This window comes from Passer domesticus, chromosome 6 (assembly GCF_036417665.1).
Source record: "Passer domesticus isolate bPasDom1 chromosome 6, bPasDom1.hap1, whole genome shotgun sequence".
NCBI classification, from domain to species: Eukaryota; Metazoa; Chordata; class Aves; order Passeriformes; family Passeridae; genus Passer; species Passer domesticus.
Window position 1 is genome coordinate 37,017,547 of NC_087479.1, and position 19,468 is coordinate 37,037,014.

The window sequence follows — 19,468 nt, forward strand, 5'->3', positions numbered from 1 at the left end:
CTAGACAGTACCTAAACAGTCCCTTGGAGAATTCCATCCCTGTGGATAGATTTGGTAGTTTCACAACTTCAATTGAAAATACTGTTGATTCTGTAGGAAGGTAGGGCTAGATAGTAAAATTAGTTAGATAGTACACCTGCATAGACATGAGTGCCCCTTTTTCTCAGAGTCAAAGCAGCTGCATTCAAGATAATCTCCTAGAACAGGTAATAAAAAAGTTCACCTATGACAGGAGCAGAAATACAAAGACAGTGGAATGGTTACCACTGACTATTGGACATTTACTATGCTAAGGGATAGATCCTGAGCTCAGGTAAATCATGAGTAAGTTTGTGCCAGTTGAGAGTTATGCAGTAGCAAATGTTTCTTAAAAAGTATCTATCAATATGCTTCTTTCCATGAGTGCTCTTTGTACACATGCAGTACTTTCATGTGTGGTCCTTTACAATGTATGAAAATGCTGTTAAACTATGTAGTCTAGGCAATTCCACTTGGTTCTTTCTGAGAATTTGAATGCACAATGCTTTGGCATGTGCAGATCTACATCTTTATTTTTATTAGACTATGTATGGACAGCACTGGGAATATTATAAATCCCCCAGATATTTGAGTGAACCTTCACCAATGTATTTGTATATTGCTATGGTTTAACCCCCCAGTCAGCAGCTAAATACTTCCACAGACAAGCCACTCACTTCCCCAGGTTCCCAGTGGGATGGGAAAAATTAAAATTAAATTAAAAACAAGCAAACAAACAAAAAACCAACTCATTTGTTGAGATAAGAATGCTCTAGTAATTGAAAAAAGTAAATATAATAATACTAATGGTTAATTTATTTTTCTGTTTTTAAAAAAGGAAAATAACCCTCCCAGAAACTATCAATGCACAATACAATTGCTCATCACCCACTCACTGGTGCCCAGCCTGTCCCTAAGCAGCCATTGGTCCCTCCTGGCCAGCTCCCCCAGTTTACATACTGGGTACGCTGTTCTATGGGATGGAGTATCCCTGTGGCCCCTTCAGGTCAGCTGTCCTGGCTCTGTTTCCCCCTGCCTGGCTGTTTGTGCACCTCCTCACTGGGAGAGCCTGGGAAACTGAGAAGTCCCTGGCTTAGGGTAAGCACTGCTCAGCAACAGCCTAAACAACAGTGTGCTGTCAACATTATTCTCATACTGAATCCAAAACTCAGCACTGTACCAGTTACTAGGATCAGAATTAACTCTATCCCAGGCAAAATCAGGACAATATTAATATCTTTTGTGAACGAATAAAAATCTGTATACATGTATCCACAGCCATAGGATGTGTGCATTCCCAAATGTCCAGCAGACTCAGATTCCTTCCCTATCTACCCTTTGTCCCTGTTCTGTAGGGCCTGGGCCAACGAGATGCATGCTCTGGTGATATCTGAGGAGCTGGCAAACGATGTCCTGGGAGCGGAGCTGCTCATCAAGCGCCACGAGGAATACAAGCGCGAGATAGAGAAGCAGTGGCTGAAATATGAAGAAATGCAGCGGGCAGGAGGTGACCTGATGAAGAAGGGACATTTCATGTCTGAAGAGGTGTGTTGAAGAGTTAAATATTTCACAAACAAGAGTGAACAAAGAGATGAAACAGACAGGAAGTGCAGCTTTGTCTCTCAGAACAGAAGGACTAAATGGGACAATCAGGTTCTTTACTATTAAAAGTTACAGTTTTTATGTGGCACACAGAAAAAGAAAACTCATTTTAAAGTTCTTGTGCTACATTACAATGCAATCACCTTGCATTGCTGATGTCCCTGAGCTCACCAGAAGAGATTAATTCTTCAGAAATGTCCAAAGGGGCAAGAATGTTAAAATTTCTGTGATTCTGTAATCTGTGTATCTTTAAACTTTGCCCAAAACACTGTCTGTAGATCTAGAGATCACACCACTGAAAACATCTTCAGAATTTATGCAAGATCACATTACTTCTGTTGTAGAAAGAACAAGAAAACTTCCCACAGTTGAAGTCTCTCCATTATTGCTTTGCCATAAATGCACGTATTTGTTGAACCTCCTGGTTCTCCCTAGTTTCATAGCACAAGATGCCTGGATATAAAGTTTCATCTTGGGAAATCATATGGCAGAATATTTGTCATACAAGTATGTGGAATATGCCTAAAGCTGTATTATCTAGCTACACAATTTACATGCTAAATTAATTCAAGTAGGAAAAAAGAGGACATCTTTTCTAAATTATGCTAACACCACAAAATTATCTAGAGATCATCTTCTAAATCATGAAGGCAGATTAGTGACTGCCAGATAGTTGACTGTCATGTGAAAGTCTGATTGGATTTTTCAACTCCTGGCATTACAAATATTCTTTTTCTAGATTGAAGAAAAACTTTTAGAGCTGTCTGAGCTGATGAAGAAGGTAAAGGAGAGCTGGGACATGAGGAAAGTGTTATATGAAGAAAACTGGGAGATCCAATTGCTCCGCAGAGAGCTTGAGCAAGCAGAAGCGTGGCTGGCTGCCAAGGAGAGCTTTCTTTCAGACCCATCCTATGGGGTGAGTTACAACCCTGCAGCATTACTGAGCACTCTGTCCTCTTAGCATATGCAGAGGCTGCCTCATGGACCAGCTCAGGCCTCAAATTAATCACAATCTCAACAGCAATGCACCCTTGAGATCAGAAAGGGCAGGAGCTCTATCCTCTTGCAGAATTGAGCCCAGGACAGTTGCTGCATTTGACATGGTGTTGGGCTCCTGGAACAGTGAGTGGTAGAAGTCTTGAAAGAATTCCAGATCATTTTTTCAAATAACTTGCAGAAGGTTCAACCTTCCTTGTCTTGCTTGAATCCCCGTTTCAAAAGGAAAAAGGGTTTTTCCTCATCTTGTAGGGGAAAAAAAAAGGGGGCTTTTCCCATCTTGTTCTTCCCATTAAGTGGCAGAATGTTTTACATGGGCACTTTTATAGCTAGCTTGTAAATTTCTTTTTAAACACCAGCATTTATATTTTTGTTTTGCTGGGATTTTTTTTGTCAATGTTGACTGTCTTCTGATAATTTATAACACTGGAAAACAAAGCCATGAACTTGAGTATCCGAAACTAAGCAAAGGACATGAAAGAAGTCTCAGATGCATTTGTTGTAGGGCAGGAACAAACTCTGTGTCTAGAACAAGCCAGAATCCAAGTACTCAATCTGCACATAAACAGTAACAGCTGGAAGCCGTGGCCTTGCAGAAAAGGGAAGGTTGGTATTTCAGCCCTTTTTGTCCTGCACAGCAAACAGACTGCAAGATACAGACCTTTTCTTTAAATGCAAATTCAGATTTTTTCATACATAAATGAAAAGGTTTAGACATCCAGTTACAAAATTTTCAGAACCCTCACTTGGCTAAATAGAATGGATCAATCTGAAAATCCTAGTATAATCTCTTCTGATAGACTTGATTTTGGACTTCTGTATGTGGCAATTTTTCCATTCAGGATTCAGTGTCTGAAGTAGAGGAATTATTGAAGAAACATCATGATTTTGAGAAGATGCTTGCAGCACAGGAAGAGAAATTTGCTCAGCTCAGCAGGAAAACTAAGGTGAGTAGTAGAAAGCTGATGAGCTGTGCATGAAACAAGATGATGTGGGTCATTGATTCTTTGAATGTCACTCTATGTAAAAGATTGGGTAGATGAGTAAACAAAGCTGGAATATTTCAGACCTAGCAAGACCTATATGTGGAGCAAAAGAGACCAACTGGCTTGAAAAAGCTGTAGGGGAGAAGTGGGAATTTTCTTCTGCCAGGACCAGCAAACAGGGTGTGAGAAACAGGATGATCCCTTGCTACACAGATGGAGAGATTTTGCTTCATTCAGGATTTCAGGGAGCTGGAGCCACCTGAAAGTGACAAAGGATAGCAAAGGGCTGAAAATAAATGGAGACCAATGCACAGATAGGCCTTTTTCCTTCTAGCTTGAGATTTTTACAATGTGTTAAATACCAAAGATATTCAGTGAGCCTCTTAGATTCTCTTTCATTGTGGGGGAGGTTTTTAAAATTATTTTCCTGAAATAACCAGAAAAACATAGTGGTTGTGTTTGACTTTAGGCTGAAAATTAATCTGTCTTTTGCTCAGTGACTTGCAAATTGGCTAAGTGAAGGGACAAAGGCCCCTCCCTCCGAAATTTTCCACAAGAACAGCCCTGGATACTCAGTGTTCTTACAGAAAACTTAAAGAAGCGGTGCACAGGAGAAAGAGCACAGTTTCTCCTTAGCTTATTTAAAAAAAAATCAGCCTCCAGAGAACTTAATAAGGGCAGAATTCACCATATTTGAGAATAACTGCCACTAGTATTCATGATTTGGACAACAAAATAATGCTTGGCTCATAGCAGTTAGATTCAGATCTAACTCTAAAAATTCCAGTGGAAGTACAGGCCTTAAGATTCAGTGCCAGGAGACAGTTTATTTGGAAAACTGTTCTTGATTAAAATTTAAAAAAAAAAAATCTTAGGTAAATATTCATGAATGCATGAAGGTGATTTAAAAAAAAAAATAATACTGCTGCCCTACAGAGAGAGATGAATCTTCTGAAACAAGTGGACACAGAAGAGAGTGAGCAGAAGGACAAAGGCAAAGTTGTCCGGGTTCCCTCTCTGAGAAGAAAACCATCTGACAAAAGAAATGCACCACCAAAAGTGACAGAGACGAAGAGCACTGCGCCACTGCCACCTGTGCCCGCACACAGCGTGTCCTGGAGGGTCCCACTCGAAACTATTTTCTCCCCCAAATCTCCAACAAGGTTCCAAGAATTCACTTCTTCGGAAGTCCCTGAAGTGCAGAGTAGCAACAAAACAGAAATGAAAGCTGAGACAAGGCTTGGTGAGATTGTCACTCCTGCTACACCAAAGGTGGTGGACCCACAGGCTGCATCTTTGGAAAGTCACAGTTCTTTAGGCTCTCCTTTATCTCCTACTCCTATAAGCCAGCAACACAGCAGCAATTTGTCAGAATCACCAGCCACAGACCACATATCTCCTCACGAAAAAGGTTCTCTAGCCTCCTCTTTCTCCAGCCTGCAGACCAAACCAACAGCAACACCACCCAGTGTTGAGCCTGGACAAAGGTCACTAGACAACTCACCAAACTTACTGCTGTCCAGCTCCTCTTGGGAGAGATTTAAGAACACGTCTTCGGTAAGTCCCAGGAATTTCTGGTTCTCTCCTCACAAAACCAGAACCTTGTGCTAGTTAAAGTAAGGCAATAACTGGAAGTTCTGTCTGAAAGTCACAAAGAGCACCATACAGTGGCATTCTGGTGGATAAACTCCTGGATTCAAACAAGAAGCATTTTATGTGTCTTTGCAATTCAAACGCTTTCCACAAAGATAGTTGACTTAAGTAGCTATGTGCAGCTTAAAATTATTTTTAATTTAGTAAGCTTTATAGCCTAGATCTTAACACCTATATTGGTTTCTGTTTTTCTTTTCCTGAACTAGAGGCTATTCCTGCTGCCAAATACTCAGCAGAGCACTTAAAAACAGATGGTGTCTCACTAAGAGAATGATTTACCTACAGCCTCTGTGTGAGGTGGCAGTGCTTAGTGTCCACTCCGTTCAGAAGCCAGAGAGAGGCAGGACTTCATGGCACACTTGTCAAGAGCTGACCAGGTGCAACACTAGAACCCAACACCTCCTGGTTGCTCACCCTGGCAGGAAATTCACTGTTAACTCATTGCCAGATAATATTGTTTCCTTTTACTCCTCTACTTTTGAGAGGAGCACGCTTGTCACCTGCCCAAATGTACCAGTACAACACTATACATTCGTGTAACTCAATAATTGTGGAGGTGGTATGAATAACTTGAACAATTTAAGTTGTAGAATGCATGCAATAATATAAAAATTATATTAGTTCATTAACACACTAAGATAGAGAATTTCCATAAGTAAATTGTTTGAGAAGGATTTGAATTCTCTTCATTTAGATGGTCTATCAAAGATACAATTGCAACCTAGTGAGGATTTCCAGCTGTGCTGTCAATGTAAAGGCTAGAGGAACCAGAGATCAGTTTCTTTGCATGGAGTTTATCTAACAAATACCTTCATAAATTTAACATAGGCCTAAGGGCCATTTTAAAGTTAAGTAGCAATGTTCTTGTGTGTCTCAGGTGTCTGCAAGTCTCCAGAACATGGAGGGTTTCCTAGAGAAGCGAGACCAGCTCCTTCCCCGAAGACAACAGGTAGAAATAAATACCATCACTCTGGGTTATTTCATTGCTCCTTGAGTTATAGTCCAGATCTGCTCTGACTTCTTCAGGATAAGCTCTTGCTGAAGAGGAGCTTAGTAGTGTGGGTTGGCTTCAGCTATCCCTAAAATGCATGAGCAAGTATCCACTGGCTTGGGCAGTACTTGATCTCTCAGAGAAAGAGACAATGGAATTTTTGCCTGTCATGGGATTCACACAGACAGGATCTGTCTACAGTTAATGAACCAGTTTATAAACCAGAGTCTAGACTGTATGAACAAGTTAATTACAGTTTCCTAATACTAAACAATATAGCAACTGGTTTCAATATTTCAACTGAATAAAGGGGAAAAAACCCAAATGAAACAACCAAAAAAAAAAAATCCCCCAACAACAAAAACCCCACCATATCACAAAAACCCCTAAAGCTTCATGATCCTGTAACATCTTGTGATAGTTTGTCAGCAGTGGAAGCCCTCAGTCTCATGCTCCCAATATTTGTAATTTCTAACTGTGCTAGAACAGAATTAAGGTTCTGTTTATCTTTGAAGAATTAGTTTGTTAAATACAGGTTTGAATGAAACTGAAATCTGAATTCTTATCCTGGGAAATAATATTGCTTCAAAGCTGTAGACTAATGATCATGACAGGCCAGGAAATTTTCAGCTATTCGCCACCAATCTACAGACATCCATTCTTGCTAAGTGTTTGCACATAAACAAGTTGTCTTGGATTATTTGTCCCACAGAATATTTCCTCTGGAATTTTTAACTTTAAATACCTCTTTTAAAACGTGAATCTGGTATGGACTCCATATTCTGGAAGAGAAATTTAGTTTTTCTTCACTTCTGGGCACACAGAATTTAGTGTTCAGAGATACTGAACTTCCATATCACTCAACAAGAAAAGCTCTGACTTAACCTTCCTCAGAACTGTTTCCTTCCTTTTCTCTAAATGACCAAATTGTCAACTTTATCCACTGGCATAACAAAATAGGAATATAAGTTAAGGATCCTTTATCAAGAAGTCTCATGGCATTAGGCTAAGTTTCTGTGGTACATAGTTGGGCTTGGAAACAGCTGCTACTTTTGCACATTGTTCAGTAACATTCCACTGGGGTTAGTTTAGTAAATAAAGAAGAATTCAGCAGCCACATTAGATAGTAACCCTTGATAAAATTAGCCTATGAGCAGCAGGCAGGGGCTGGTGTTCCAGCTAGGGAAAAAGTGGAGTTTTAGTGGCTAAAAATTAGACAGAACTTTGATTATCCACCTTCAGTAATGTTGCTCACCACATGGTGTAGAGCCTGCTTGAACCAGATTAGGTAATTTGTTCAGTTTTGACTCATAGAGACCCTTTCTTGAGTCACTCACACAGAAACCATAGCAGGTCCTGTTTTTCTAAGAGATAACAAAGACTGTGAGAACTTCTGTGATCATAATATCAATAGATCCTAGCTCCCTGTGGAAGCTGCATGTGAAAGATTTCACTACTCCTATAAAATATATACTTCACAACTGAATTTTATTACCTTTTCTATTCATGTAGCCACAATCAAGGTCGTGGAAATCCTTCTATGTAAAACTTGATGGATTAAAGCTTGATTTCTATAATGATGACAAAGAAGCAACTAAGGTAATTTAATTTAAATTTTTTAATCTTACTAGCAAACTTTGTGTCTACATATGTAAAAATTAATTTTAAAATGTCACTTTTGGTTTGGGGCTGGGGTGATCTGTTCCCTTTCAAATGTGAGCTGAGTGAAAATTCAGCAATTATTCAACGGATACAGCTGAAAACAGACTGATAAGCTTCCTGAAATTTTCAAAGATACTTCTTTTAAGGCACATCTTATTCAAGTATTGCCTTCAAGATACAATGCAATTGTCCATGGTTCCTCTGTGGTTCGCGCTGTTCAGTGATCCTAGAATTAAAGTTAGAAGCATAAAGAGATGGGTGTGTAGTCTGCCTGCAGGTTGGCATGGAATTGAATCCTAGCAGAAAGGACACAGAAGACATTTTATTTTAATTTTATCCCCCTTCAGAACATATCCACAGTCCTGTCCCTCGGCATTTCTGGTGCCAAATGTGAGAGGCTGGTGAATTACACCAGGAAGGAGAACGCCTTCATGCTGCGGTGAGTCTGATGGAGAGGGGCACAAATAAAAGCCTGTGTAGCTCCCTGCCCACAGTCACCCAAGGCTGTATGTTGTCAGGAGACATAACTGGAGTGTCTCACTCTCACAAGCACAGAAGGTATAAGGAAAAACTGACTCGAATTCACCTTTTCCTATCCTTATTTACAGGCTGAGAGATGGGGCAGAGTATTTCCTTGCAGCACCTTCTCAGACACTGATGGAGGACTGGCTGCAATCACTACAGAATAATATAGGTATGTTCTCATTTCCTTCAAGAATGAGCTGTGCTTTTAGCAAGTGATGGTAAGAGAAAGAGAAGAGAAGAGAAGAGAATGACAAGATGTCCTTAGTTTGGGGTATTTTGAGCCATCCTTTTTGCCTCTGTTAGAAAGCAGTACACAGTACAGTGACTTGTGTACTGTGATGTAGTGACCTGGCAGGGCAGTGTCCAGGGTGACTTGCAAAGCAGTCTTTCAGTTGTACTGTGGCCAACATCAGGTTATTCTCTGCTAGGGGTGTGGTATTTGTTCTTTTATTAAGGAGCTGCTTTGGATCTTGACCAACAGCTTTTCTTCTAATCTAGACCTCTTCTGGACATCTCTCTAATAGTGGCTTACTGGGAAGGCAGCCATAGCATAATAATAACTATGATGGTCAGAGAAAATTGTTATGGACCCAGAAGTGGCAAACTCTACCTCTAATGTTATTTTTTCTTTGTTTTTTTTTTTTACTCTGTAGGACATGGTAACAGATCCCATTCTACAGTGATGGCGCAAACTTTCATTTCAAACACAGAGACCTCCCAGAAAAGAGTGTGGGATTTTCCAGACAGGGACTCTGCTGAAAGACTAAGTAGCAAAAGCTCACTCCTGAGGTATGGGCTCTGTGCTGCAAAGCTGAACAGATGTCCGTGCTGTTGGAGCTCAGGTAGCAGCCACCTACAAAGAGACTGCCCTGAGGTCAAATAGTCCTGCTCCTCTGTCATCAATGTCACAAAATAATGCAGCCAGCAGGAGCAAGGCGGTGACTGCCCCCCTGTACTTGGCACTGGTGAGGCAATGCCTTGGTGCTTTGCTCAGTTCTGGGCTGCTCACTTCAGAAAAGCTGGAGTGTGTCCAGAGGAGAGCAATGAAGCTGGAAAAGGGTGTGCAGAACAAGTCCTACTAGGAGAGGCTGAGGGAGTGGGGCTGTTGAGAATGGGGGAAGGAGGCTCAGGGGAGACACAGTCAAGGAAAAGACAGCTACAGCCAAATTCAGAAACCTAGCCTGTTTAAATAATTTTTTTTGCATTTGGAGTCTGTACAAACCTTACAGGCTGTGATGTGAAATCCTAGTCCCAGAGCTGGGCAGACTTTTGCTGCTTAGATAGGCACTTAATGAGTCCTTACATATACAGAGAGACTTAAACTCTTCTAGATTACACCTGATTTTCTGATGATGCAATTTTTTTGTAGGAGAACACCTTCCTTCAAAATCAAACCAGAGAGAGAGTCAGCAGAATGTTCCAGAGGTTTTAAGGAAGATGGACCTACAGTGACACAAGCCACAATCACTACGCTAAGCCTAGAACAAAGTGGAAATAAAACAAAACTGCTTCCCTCTCTACTAAAAGCAGGAAGAGAAAAATGACATTTGCCCCAATGAATTCCAGACAATTATAACTTAACTCAGCCCTCTTGAAATGTAATAATATGTTTTAAATTAATAATTTCCCTCTGAACTTTTAAAATTATGTATTTAATCTCATAAAATCTTTAAATATAATTAAACAGGATTGCATCTGGTATACCTTTGTGTGTACAGCGACTTTGTAATTTGCCATTATTACCCAAAGTTATCTACTCCAAGGTACTAAAGCAAAGGGCAGGGGGACCTTTAAGCCAGACTGCTGACATGAAATGATTCTGTGAGACAGGAATGGGGAGCAGCGAGCAGAGCAGGAGGTATCTCTGTGAGTTAACCACAGCCATGTGCAAGTAGATTTGCAGATACCAATAGAATAGATTTACGAGGCTTGGGTGGTCTGTGCAGCCAAAGATAATGTTATATGCTTCCTACAGCACTTTGTGGTCTCCACAATCTTTTTTACAACACATTAACCAACCATTCTCTATTTGCCAATTCTTTCTGGATGAAGCTACCAGGAAAAAATGTCCTGCAGTGTTACTCATTTTTAATGGAAACTTAAATAAGGCATGAACAATCAGTGTTCAGTGTAAAAGGAGAAGTGGGATAGCAAGAAGGAATTCTAGTCCCCAGATAGCAAGCTTCACATGCTAAGGTATGGTGGAATCATAAGGAAGAATATCTATATTTTCCCCTTACCTTTCTCTGTTTCTGAGCCAAAGAAAAGTTACCTAGCATGAAGCTGGAGAGAAATGGCATTTTTATTCCCCCAGGACAGTGTAGGGCTGGCAGCTCTTCCCTGACAGGTGTAAGCTAAAACTTCAAGTCCTTAACTCCTCTCACAAGGACTTCAGCCATCATCCCTTTTTATACAGACTGAAGCATCACTCTTGCTCTCTGCAATCCTCTCCTCTGCACTGACTACTTCTCCAGTGGTAGGGGAGGGGAGCACTTTACACTGAGTTTACATAAATACTTTACGGGCACATGCAACATCCAGAGTTTAAATTTGTGCTCAGTCTGATTCAGATCAGTCACAGGCATCCAATAGGTGAACTAATAATTTCATTTTTTTGGCTAGTCCATCACTCTCCTCTGTTTACCCCAGATGGATCTGCTGCCTGTCACGAAACACAAAAACCCACCACATCAAAGTAATGGGAAAATGATGCACTTCATTACTGTCAACCATTTTTAACTGATTAAAAAAAAAAAAGAAAACAAAACACCAAGAACCAAGACAGCTTCAGTATTTTAAACTTACCATTTAATTGAACAAAGATGTGCCTTAGTTGTGGCTCAGTACAGCTGTCTCCTTGCCCCACTGAAGAGGGTTTTACCCCAGGAGGTAGAATTTGTTCCAGGTTCTCCATACCTTTGTAAGCCAGAAGATCTTCTCCCAGATTTCTTCCATTCAATCTTGAAACCAGTGAAAGCCCTGTGAAGTTCTCAGCAAGCATTTAGCAAAAATAGAGCTTATACACCTGGAAAAAAACTTGTTTTGTGTTTAAGTGCATAAAGACTTTCATGGGTCTGGTGCTCTTTTGCAATATTTTATTTTTAATTAATATATTATTAAACAGTTAAAAGACACAAGCAAGCAATTCTATGAAGAGCAAGTAATAGTTATAAGAACAGTCTCGTTTCTTTTGTGTTTGGCAGCAGGTAGCAAGCTCTGTATTTTTGGGGGTTTTCCAGCAAAACGTTCATCAGAGAGCAGTGATCTGTGGTGCATTTCAGATAAGGTTTTTGGCAGGCATGCATCCATCTTCAGTGGTTAAGCAACACCAGACCAGCAAGGCCTGGTTTATAAGTATGGCACGTGCCTTTTTTTGGTGAGATGCAGAGAGAGGCAGCTTTCTCCTGAAGTGCCTGCTTTGCTTTGCATGCACTCTGTTCAGTCACAGCACAACGTGTGGTACTAGGCCAGGCAAGAACGGGGCCAAGGAAAAAAACAAAACCATAGCCTCTGAGGAACAACCACACAAAATTTCAGAGGCTCTCAGACTCCATGTTTACCCTACAGGGAACAAGGACCAGTCCTGATCAGCCTTATGAAATTACACCTTGTATTTCTGTGGTTTGGGGGCAGTGCAAATCAGCATGCTCAGAACCTGAGCTCAGGAGTGCTTTGAGGGACAGCCTTTGCCAGCCACCACTTCCCACAGCCTGCCCAGACAAGACTGTGCAAGGTGTAGGTTCCTCCAGCCTGCAGAGCTCTCCAGCAGCCTCTGTCCTCCCAAATGCCCTCCAGATCCTCCTACTACACCATCAAGCCAGCAGCACACTCCTTCAATGTCACAGAATCACAGAATCATTTAGGTTGGACCATCCAGTCCAGCTGTTAACTCAGCACTGCCATGTCCACCACTAAACTGTGCCCCCATATGCCACGTCCACATCATGTCACAAAAATGAAAAGGCAACCAAAGTGAAACAAAAAGGCACTCTGGTGGGCAGTGATACAGCCCTCACATAATTTCAGGCTCTGAAATGCAAAAATATATTTGAAAAAGCTATTATATCTTAAGGCTACAGTGGTACCACAGGGGGCACCAAGGAAATGAAGGGGCACATGCTTGTCTGTGCCTTTGGCTGCAAGATTAGACAGCAGTTCCCAACCTGATTGTCAGTGTTGGCAAAACCTCTGGACACACCACCTTCCACACCCACAGCTCCCTCTCTCCCACCCTCCCTTTGCAACAGGATTTAACAGTCCCTCAGAACAGTAATTCCCCACCAACTGGGGGTTACCTGAAAACCTTGTGGTTTTGTGGCTCCTTCACATTTTACTGGGCCTTTCTGTTTGTATTAGCAGCATTATGAATGCACCAAACATGCTCCAATTATTAGTCGTGGAGCATTTTGAAAGACCAAATTTTCTCAGTGTGGTTGAGCTGCCTTGCTGCTGGGTACATGCTGCCAGGGTTCACAAGGGTTACACATTGTTCTCTGTAGCCCATGGACACAACAGCAACACCTTTTTGCAGCAGCAGAGCTTTCTAGGACCAGCCAGAGGAGCACAGAAATGCTGCACACCCCTTGCACGTGTGTGCACAGAGCCATGTGGGCTTGTATGTGCCACACAGTGCTGTGCCAGGACATGCTGCTCTCCTGTGCAAAGGTAACAGATCCAGCTGGATCAACTCCCAACTCAAAATGGCTCTTTATGTTTTGTCTTGCAGCTGATTAGTTCTTAACTTCTCACGATCTGAATCCCGAGGTACAGTTGCATTCCAGCTGTTAAGGCTCCTCACTTCTGGATGGTGTTCAGCAAGTAAACATTGTACAAGAAGCATTGCTGAGCCTCAGCCTCTGCCATTGCAGCAGAAGCAGCATTTAGTAGATGCAGGCTTCAGGCAATCAAGTCTTCTGTAAATGCTCTCTCTTTGAGTTTCAATATTGTCTGTGAGACAGACTCCTCTTTCTCGTTCTTTGTCCAATTTTCGATTTCACGTACAACTAATTCTAGACCTCAGGTAAATTTCCAATACAGAAGAAATATGTAATATTTTCCTTGGAAGTCCTGATGAATATGCTGTATTTGGAAAAAATAATCCAGAAGCAGAGCCAAATCCTTCAGCGTGAGGAAGTCTGCAAACTTCTCCAACTTCTGTGAAGCTCTGTTTTATATTGCTTAGCATCCCTCCCTATGATCTTTTTAAACTAGTGGAGGGCTATAAAGATGTTCCAAGCTTCTAGCTCAAGGCAAAGTCTCCCACTGCATTCCAAAGCAAATGAAAACCAGGTGTCATTTTCCAAATATGTTCCACCAGCAAGGAGGAACATGTGTGTCCTATTTTTTAAATTTGTGCTCTATTTTATGTAGCACCTATTAAAAATACTTTGCCTGTGATGTTAGAGGTAAAACTATAAAGGGAAAAATCTTCTGTGTGTGAAAATACAATGGCTCTGCACTCTGTTGATGAGTTATGTTGTCCTGCATTCAGTTTACATCTGTAAGGAGAACCAGCTTACATCCCAGTCATGATCACTAAATTAAATGTATTTGAGTGTATTCTAATTATTCCTCTCAAGCTTCTGCTATGAAAAACTTGTTTCAGACTCTTCACATTTTAATCCATAAAGGCACTGCTGATGTAAATCACTAAAATCACATGTGCTTTATGCAGAACTTTTCCTGCAGCCAATGCTCAAAGGAGCTGTGCTCACTCACTGCTGCTACTGCCCTCTCTTTTGAAATGTAACCGCCCCCTTGGTGATAGTCTGGAGCAGCATTTCTGTGCCAAAGTCTTGCAGGGGAATGGAAAAAAGAGTAACTTCTAAATCAGCAAGGGGAATAGACCAGACAGAGTGCAATTGTCCACACTGCAGTTTGGCTGCTTTTCACATATATATGCCTGACTTCAAAGCTGAGCCCACCAATTCAGTGCAAATTCTAGTTGCTCAGCCTATCTGAAAATCTGGACATCACTGAATGCAAATGGCCAGGACTTGATCTGTAATCAAGTATTGAAAGGACACCAACAATGGGCTCAGGGTTGAAGGAACAGGCTCATACAAAGAACTCTCACCACCACCATATACTGTAACATCAAGGAGATCCTGGGAGGTCTCTGCCTACCAGGACCCTAATTTCTTAACAAGTAAGACCACATTGTGAGACCCTTGTGGTCTGAAAATGTGGGGGAAGGAGATAAAATAAACCCTTCTGAAAGCTGGGAGTCTGAACACGGCAAGGTGAGAAATGTACAGGTTTTGTCAGTTCTGCAAATGGTGAACACTGTGATATGTTGTAACGTGACTGTGATGTGTTGCAACGTGCTGCCATAGCCTTCAGTGGGGAACTTCAGTGCAAAAACCCAGCTTAGGGGTATCCAGAGTAGCTGGAGAAATTCCCAGTCCTTCTGCTTTTCTTTCGTTCTACGGCACTCCTGATCGCCTGGAGGAGCAGGTCCTTGTTATTGAGGATGTTGTATCTGCTCAGGTTCACAAGTTTATCAAAATTTTCAGAGGAGTAAATTAGCCTAATGAGGTAGTATGGTGAGCAGCTGTTCTCCAGATTTACTTTGCCTTCTTCCATCTCTGAGTGACCACGCTTCACCCCTGCAGAGCAAGACAAAAGCCACCACAGTGACATGATTCTGGAGTACACTGTTGAAGGAGACTGATCTACTTGGCAGGACCCACTGTTAAAAACAGCCTCCAGGAAATACTGCAAACCCACTCCATGGCTTAAAAGAGCCATTTCTGGTCTCTTTTCCCAGTTACTCCTCCTTCCCTTCCTGCTAAAGCTCAGACCTGGAAATCCCTCAGCAGAGCTGGCTCAAGTTCTTACATTCCTCCTTGTCCTGCCCCTGCAGACATCATTCCTAGGCAGCACACCCATGGGTCCGCATCCATTCCCAAACCCTGTAAGTCTGATTCTCAAAGACACACACCTAGAACACTTTTCAAAATCCATGATTGCCCCTGGATTAGTGGTGACAAGTGCATGTCTGCCAGCTAGAGTGGGTGGACAGCCTAGTACATACAAGGAGACCTTGTGATGCCAACCACACAGGACTGCCTGTTGCAGAGTGCAGAGCGACCAGAGCATCCGACATCAGACTCTCAGCAAACTCCAGTCTGGCCTCAGGTTATGCCTCTTGGAACTGACAATATCTATACTCCCTGTTACATCAATGCTTTTGCTTAGAAGGACCCCCTAATTACCTGCACCAAGGACTTTGGCAGTCTTGTACTCACGTTTCTACAAAATTTTTTGCTTCATTTCTTTGCTTTTTTTGCCTATCTCCTTGCAGAGATAGGCAGATGGTCTGAACCAAAACACTAATGTAATGTGAGATGACCATCAGCAGGGCTACAAACAGATTGCTGATATATTCCTTATGATTTCAACCAGAACCTCATGAAAGACACAAGAATTGTGCTTGAGACACAGCAGGGGTTAGTCTAACCTAGTGGTTTCTAAACAGCATGATCTCAGAGTGCTAGGCACAGACTACTGCTAGAAGTGGCTGAATTAAAAATGTCCAATGTTGCTTCACTGAGCCTCACAATACTCAAACAGATGTGTTATCTGTGCTGTCCACATCCAGATAAAGCTGCATATGCCTCAAGCACGCCAAAGCAGACTGTAACTGCTGCACTGCAAGTGGGCATTTCACAGGCTGAGTCCTTTTAGAATTTAAATAGTTAAAAACAAGAAAAATAACTAGCCGCATTCCACAAGATGTCTCTCATCCCCCTAGAAACAAAAAGCTCCACTGTTAAACTTGAACTCCATGAGAGCAGGTTGCCAAGGACCCCCTCCTCCAACCACCCACATCAGTTGTTGGTTGTCAGCTTGATGGATGAATCAGCGACTGCTGAGACACACAGGTGAGTGTCAGAGCTCACCAGTTTGGGCCTGGAGCACAGAGAACTGGCAACAGCTGCTCTGCTCTGCAGCATCTTGTCTATTTTTCATTCAGAGAGATTCCAAAATCTTCACCTGCTTTACCTGCCACCCACTGCTCAATGGCTGGATCTCACCCCACATTGCCATTTGGACCATTTCCAGTCTCCACTGAACAAGCCTAGCTCCCTCTACAGAGTATCTCCTCTTTTCATCCACTGAGTTTCTAAATGTGATTTTCTTGATTTAGCTCTTACTGTACATATTCACTGAGCATCACTGAATATCAGAGCAGAAAAGTACCTTTACTTTTTGCTGCTACTCCTACCCTTCCCAAATGCTCCCTCGGGGACTTCCATTTTGCTCTGGTCACACTATGGGCCCCAACAGAACTTTGGGTAAAGCTGGAAGGAGCTCACCCCAGGCACCTCCCTCTCCACCACAGGCAGCCTGGGGAAGACAGGGGTGCAGGGCCAGCTCTGGGGCTGGATGGCCCAAGGGCCAGCTCCTGCTGCTGCTTTCCAGCCCACCAGCCGGTCCTTCAGGAGGTCCTTATCTCCCTGTCCCCACAGCTCTCTGGGCCTTTCTTTACTCTCCCTCATCCCAATGCCAGAAAAATTCCAGCACTCTGCACATCTCTCTTGGCAGGACGTGGAAACAGGACTGTGTCCTCTCAAGTGGAGAACAGCCATCAGCAGTATGGAGGCTGCTCTTCTGCCTAGTGGAATGTGTCCATTTTCTGCCATCAGTGGACACATAACACATACCAGGGGTAGAGCACAGTGCACAGTTCTGTTGACTGCATTTACCTGGCTCCTTGAATTCCTTAAAGGTGTCATTCACCAAGGGAAAATGGATTACTATAGGTGCTCTGGGGTCCTCTGCATCCGCAAATATATAACATTCCTTTGGGTTCTTCTCTTCTTCTGGACTCAGCTCCACTTTGGGGAATGGGATATTTTGTATCTTGCAATATTTGTATGTCATCTCTAATTGCTGCGGACACAGAATGACATGGAGTTAAAGCTCTAAAAAAGAATCAGGTTCACTCAGGTATCCTGGAATCCAATGGCATCTTAACTCATTCCCTAGGAACACCATGAAATGTGCAGTGCAGTAAAAACACTATGAATGTGTAGTCTAAAGTAACCACAGTACAACCTTACCTTCGACCACCACTCAGTGTAAGTCAGACAATGACACTTATCACCCTGTCATGTTTTTTACAAGCCCAAGTGAATGACCCAAAGTCACACCCAGAATTCATCACGACAGACCAGAAGAGGTCACAGGCATGTCTCCAGCAAACAATCGTTACTGCAATTCCCTGAGGATTCAAGGAAGTATATATTGTAATCCCCTAGAGAAAAAAGAGCCCAACAGTTTCTATAGTTCTGTTCTTGAAGGAAGTTTCTTTCTTCCTTCAAGGCATGGTGATATATGATTAAGATTTAGACAGACACTTACTTACAAGTTTTAATAAGACAAGAAGCGTTTTACTCAGCAAAGAGCAGAGCAGCTTAATCTTCTCACCTTGAACACATGTCCCAAACCATAATCAAGGGATATAATGACATCTACATTCCTCTCTGGCTTGAAAAGTGCTGCACCACTGGTGTTGATGAAATAGCCAACATCTATCAGACAAAGATATTTCTGCAGCGGTGTCAGATTGTTAGGAAAACCATCCAGTACAGTGTCTGAAAAACATTTTAATATAGTTAGTGGTGCATTTTTAGGAAAGAGTGAGTAATTCTGTGTGTGCTACATGCTAAGGGCAGCTCCCTGGTTACCCTCCAGACTGGGGTCACCTCCCTCCACAGGGTGAGCCCACAAACACGGCCTCAGGAGCATGCCCTTCAGACTGCACATCTGGACACACCTGGCCTGTTTCCACACTCTCCCAGGCACACCCACAAAGGCAGGCTGTGGGGCAGCCAGACAGAGGACAGGGAGACACAGACTCCACTGACCTCACAGCTGCTTTGGGGAGTCATTTTTCACAGAATACACACTTCAACAGATTTTTTTTTTCCCCCTAAGAACTGGGAAAAATGCAAACAACAAAAACAATTTCATAGTGTAGCAACATAACTAACAAATGCAATACATCATTGCACTTTTGCATTGCTCTTTTTTTTGCTTTTGCCTTCTCAGGGTTTGCTTTCAACCCCTCTCTCAGGTTGAAAAGTGTGACTTCAACTTGCTTTCAGTGATGTCATATAAACTATTTTAGCTATGCTGTAAGAACAATACCACATCATGCATACAACATCACCTACCAACAGCTTAAAATACTGCTTGAATTAATTAAACCTCACATTAATGCCAAAAGGGGATTACACCAACTAGTAAGTTGAAATCTAAAGCCAGTTTCTAATAGCTAGACTCTCACTTCTCTGCTAGCAACTCACCAGCCTTACCCCGTAGACAGCAAGTCCTTTACTGCTCCTCTAGTACACTTTCAGTCCCATGGAACAGGGAGCATTTTGCCATGGTTTTAAATATCAAAATAGTGGTTTGAAAGTGTTCCTCAAGCTCAAAAAATGAAGCAGCAAAGCCCAGAGCAGAATACTTGAGCCTTAAATAATTGTGTTTAGACATTGTAAGCAACTGTTGATCACAGAAATACTGTTGCTAAGTTTCAGCATTTCAATTCATTCAATTGCTCTGCTTCCTTGGCCTCATTCTGTAGTGTTGATTTAAACCATGCAGAGTAAATCTAGCTTGTTCCACAGCCTGGAATGTTTCACACCAGCTTGAAGTAATAATTCATAATTTTTCCATTCCCTCCCTGTCAAGTCTTTACAAAATGTGCTTATTTTACCATTCAAGCTGCTGAGAATTCACAGATTCAACTGTAATAAGAGACATTTGCTTGCAGTCCTTTCCAGAAGAAACAGAGCGTACTTTTTAGTTTTATTTGGCCTGGTGACCATTTTTAGATTAAATTCCATTACCTTTGTTTTCTTACCACAGAGACGGAACTTTGCAGCATTTATTCATGATTGTGTATGTGAACTACAAGTAGACACTTGTCTTGTGAGAACCCCCTCTTTCATGTCACATCCAAACAGAGATTTTTAAAAAATCCTGTCTCAGAAATATCCTTGGAAGCCTGAATGCTACTGTA

At 42.1% G+C, this 19,468-nt stretch overlaps 2 protein-coding genes across 11 annotated transcripts in view; one reads left to right on the forward strand and one right to left on the reverse strand.

Moving 5' to 3' along the window:
- SPTBN5 (spectrin beta, non-erythrocytic 5) overlaps positions 1–10,136 on the forward strand; it is a 90,997-nt gene extending 80,861 nt beyond the window's left edge. The window contains exons 58-67 of the mRNA XM_064424586.1: positions 1,374–1,563; positions 2,360–2,536; positions 3,459–3,563; positions 4,539–5,159; positions 6,133–6,204; positions 7,759–7,845; positions 8,256–8,347; positions 8,517–8,602; positions 9,087–9,222; positions 9,803–10,136. Of these exons, the coding sequence (XP_064280656.1) occupies positions 1,374–1,563; positions 2,360–2,536; positions 3,459–3,563; positions 4,539–5,159; positions 6,133–6,204; positions 7,759–7,845; positions 8,256–8,347; positions 8,517–8,602; positions 9,087–9,222; positions 9,803–9,977 (1,741 nt within the window). The 3' untranslated portion in view covers positions 9,978–10,136. The remainder of the gene's footprint in view (positions 1–1,373; positions 1,564–2,359; positions 2,537–3,458; positions 3,564–4,538; positions 5,160–6,132; positions 6,205–7,758; positions 7,846–8,255; positions 8,348–8,516; positions 8,603–9,086; positions 9,223–9,802) is intronic.
- A 3,255-nt stretch (positions 10,137–13,391) lies between these two features.
- PLA2G4B (phospholipase A2 group IVB) overlaps positions 13,392–19,468 on the reverse strand; it is a 50,977-nt gene continuing 44,900 nt past the window's right edge. For all 10 annotated transcript variants that reach the window (XM_064424605.1, XM_064424612.1, XM_064424607.1 and 7 more), the window contains 3 exons: positions 17,869–18,035; positions 17,145–17,331; positions 13,392–15,041 (listed from right to left, as the gene is read on the reverse strand). In XM_064424605.1, coding sequence (XP_064280675.1) covers positions 14,803–15,041; positions 17,145–17,331; positions 17,869–18,035 — 593 coding nt within the window. In that variant the 3' untranslated portion in view covers positions 13,392–14,802. The remainder of the gene's footprint in view (positions 15,042–17,144; positions 17,332–17,868; positions 18,036–19,468) is intronic.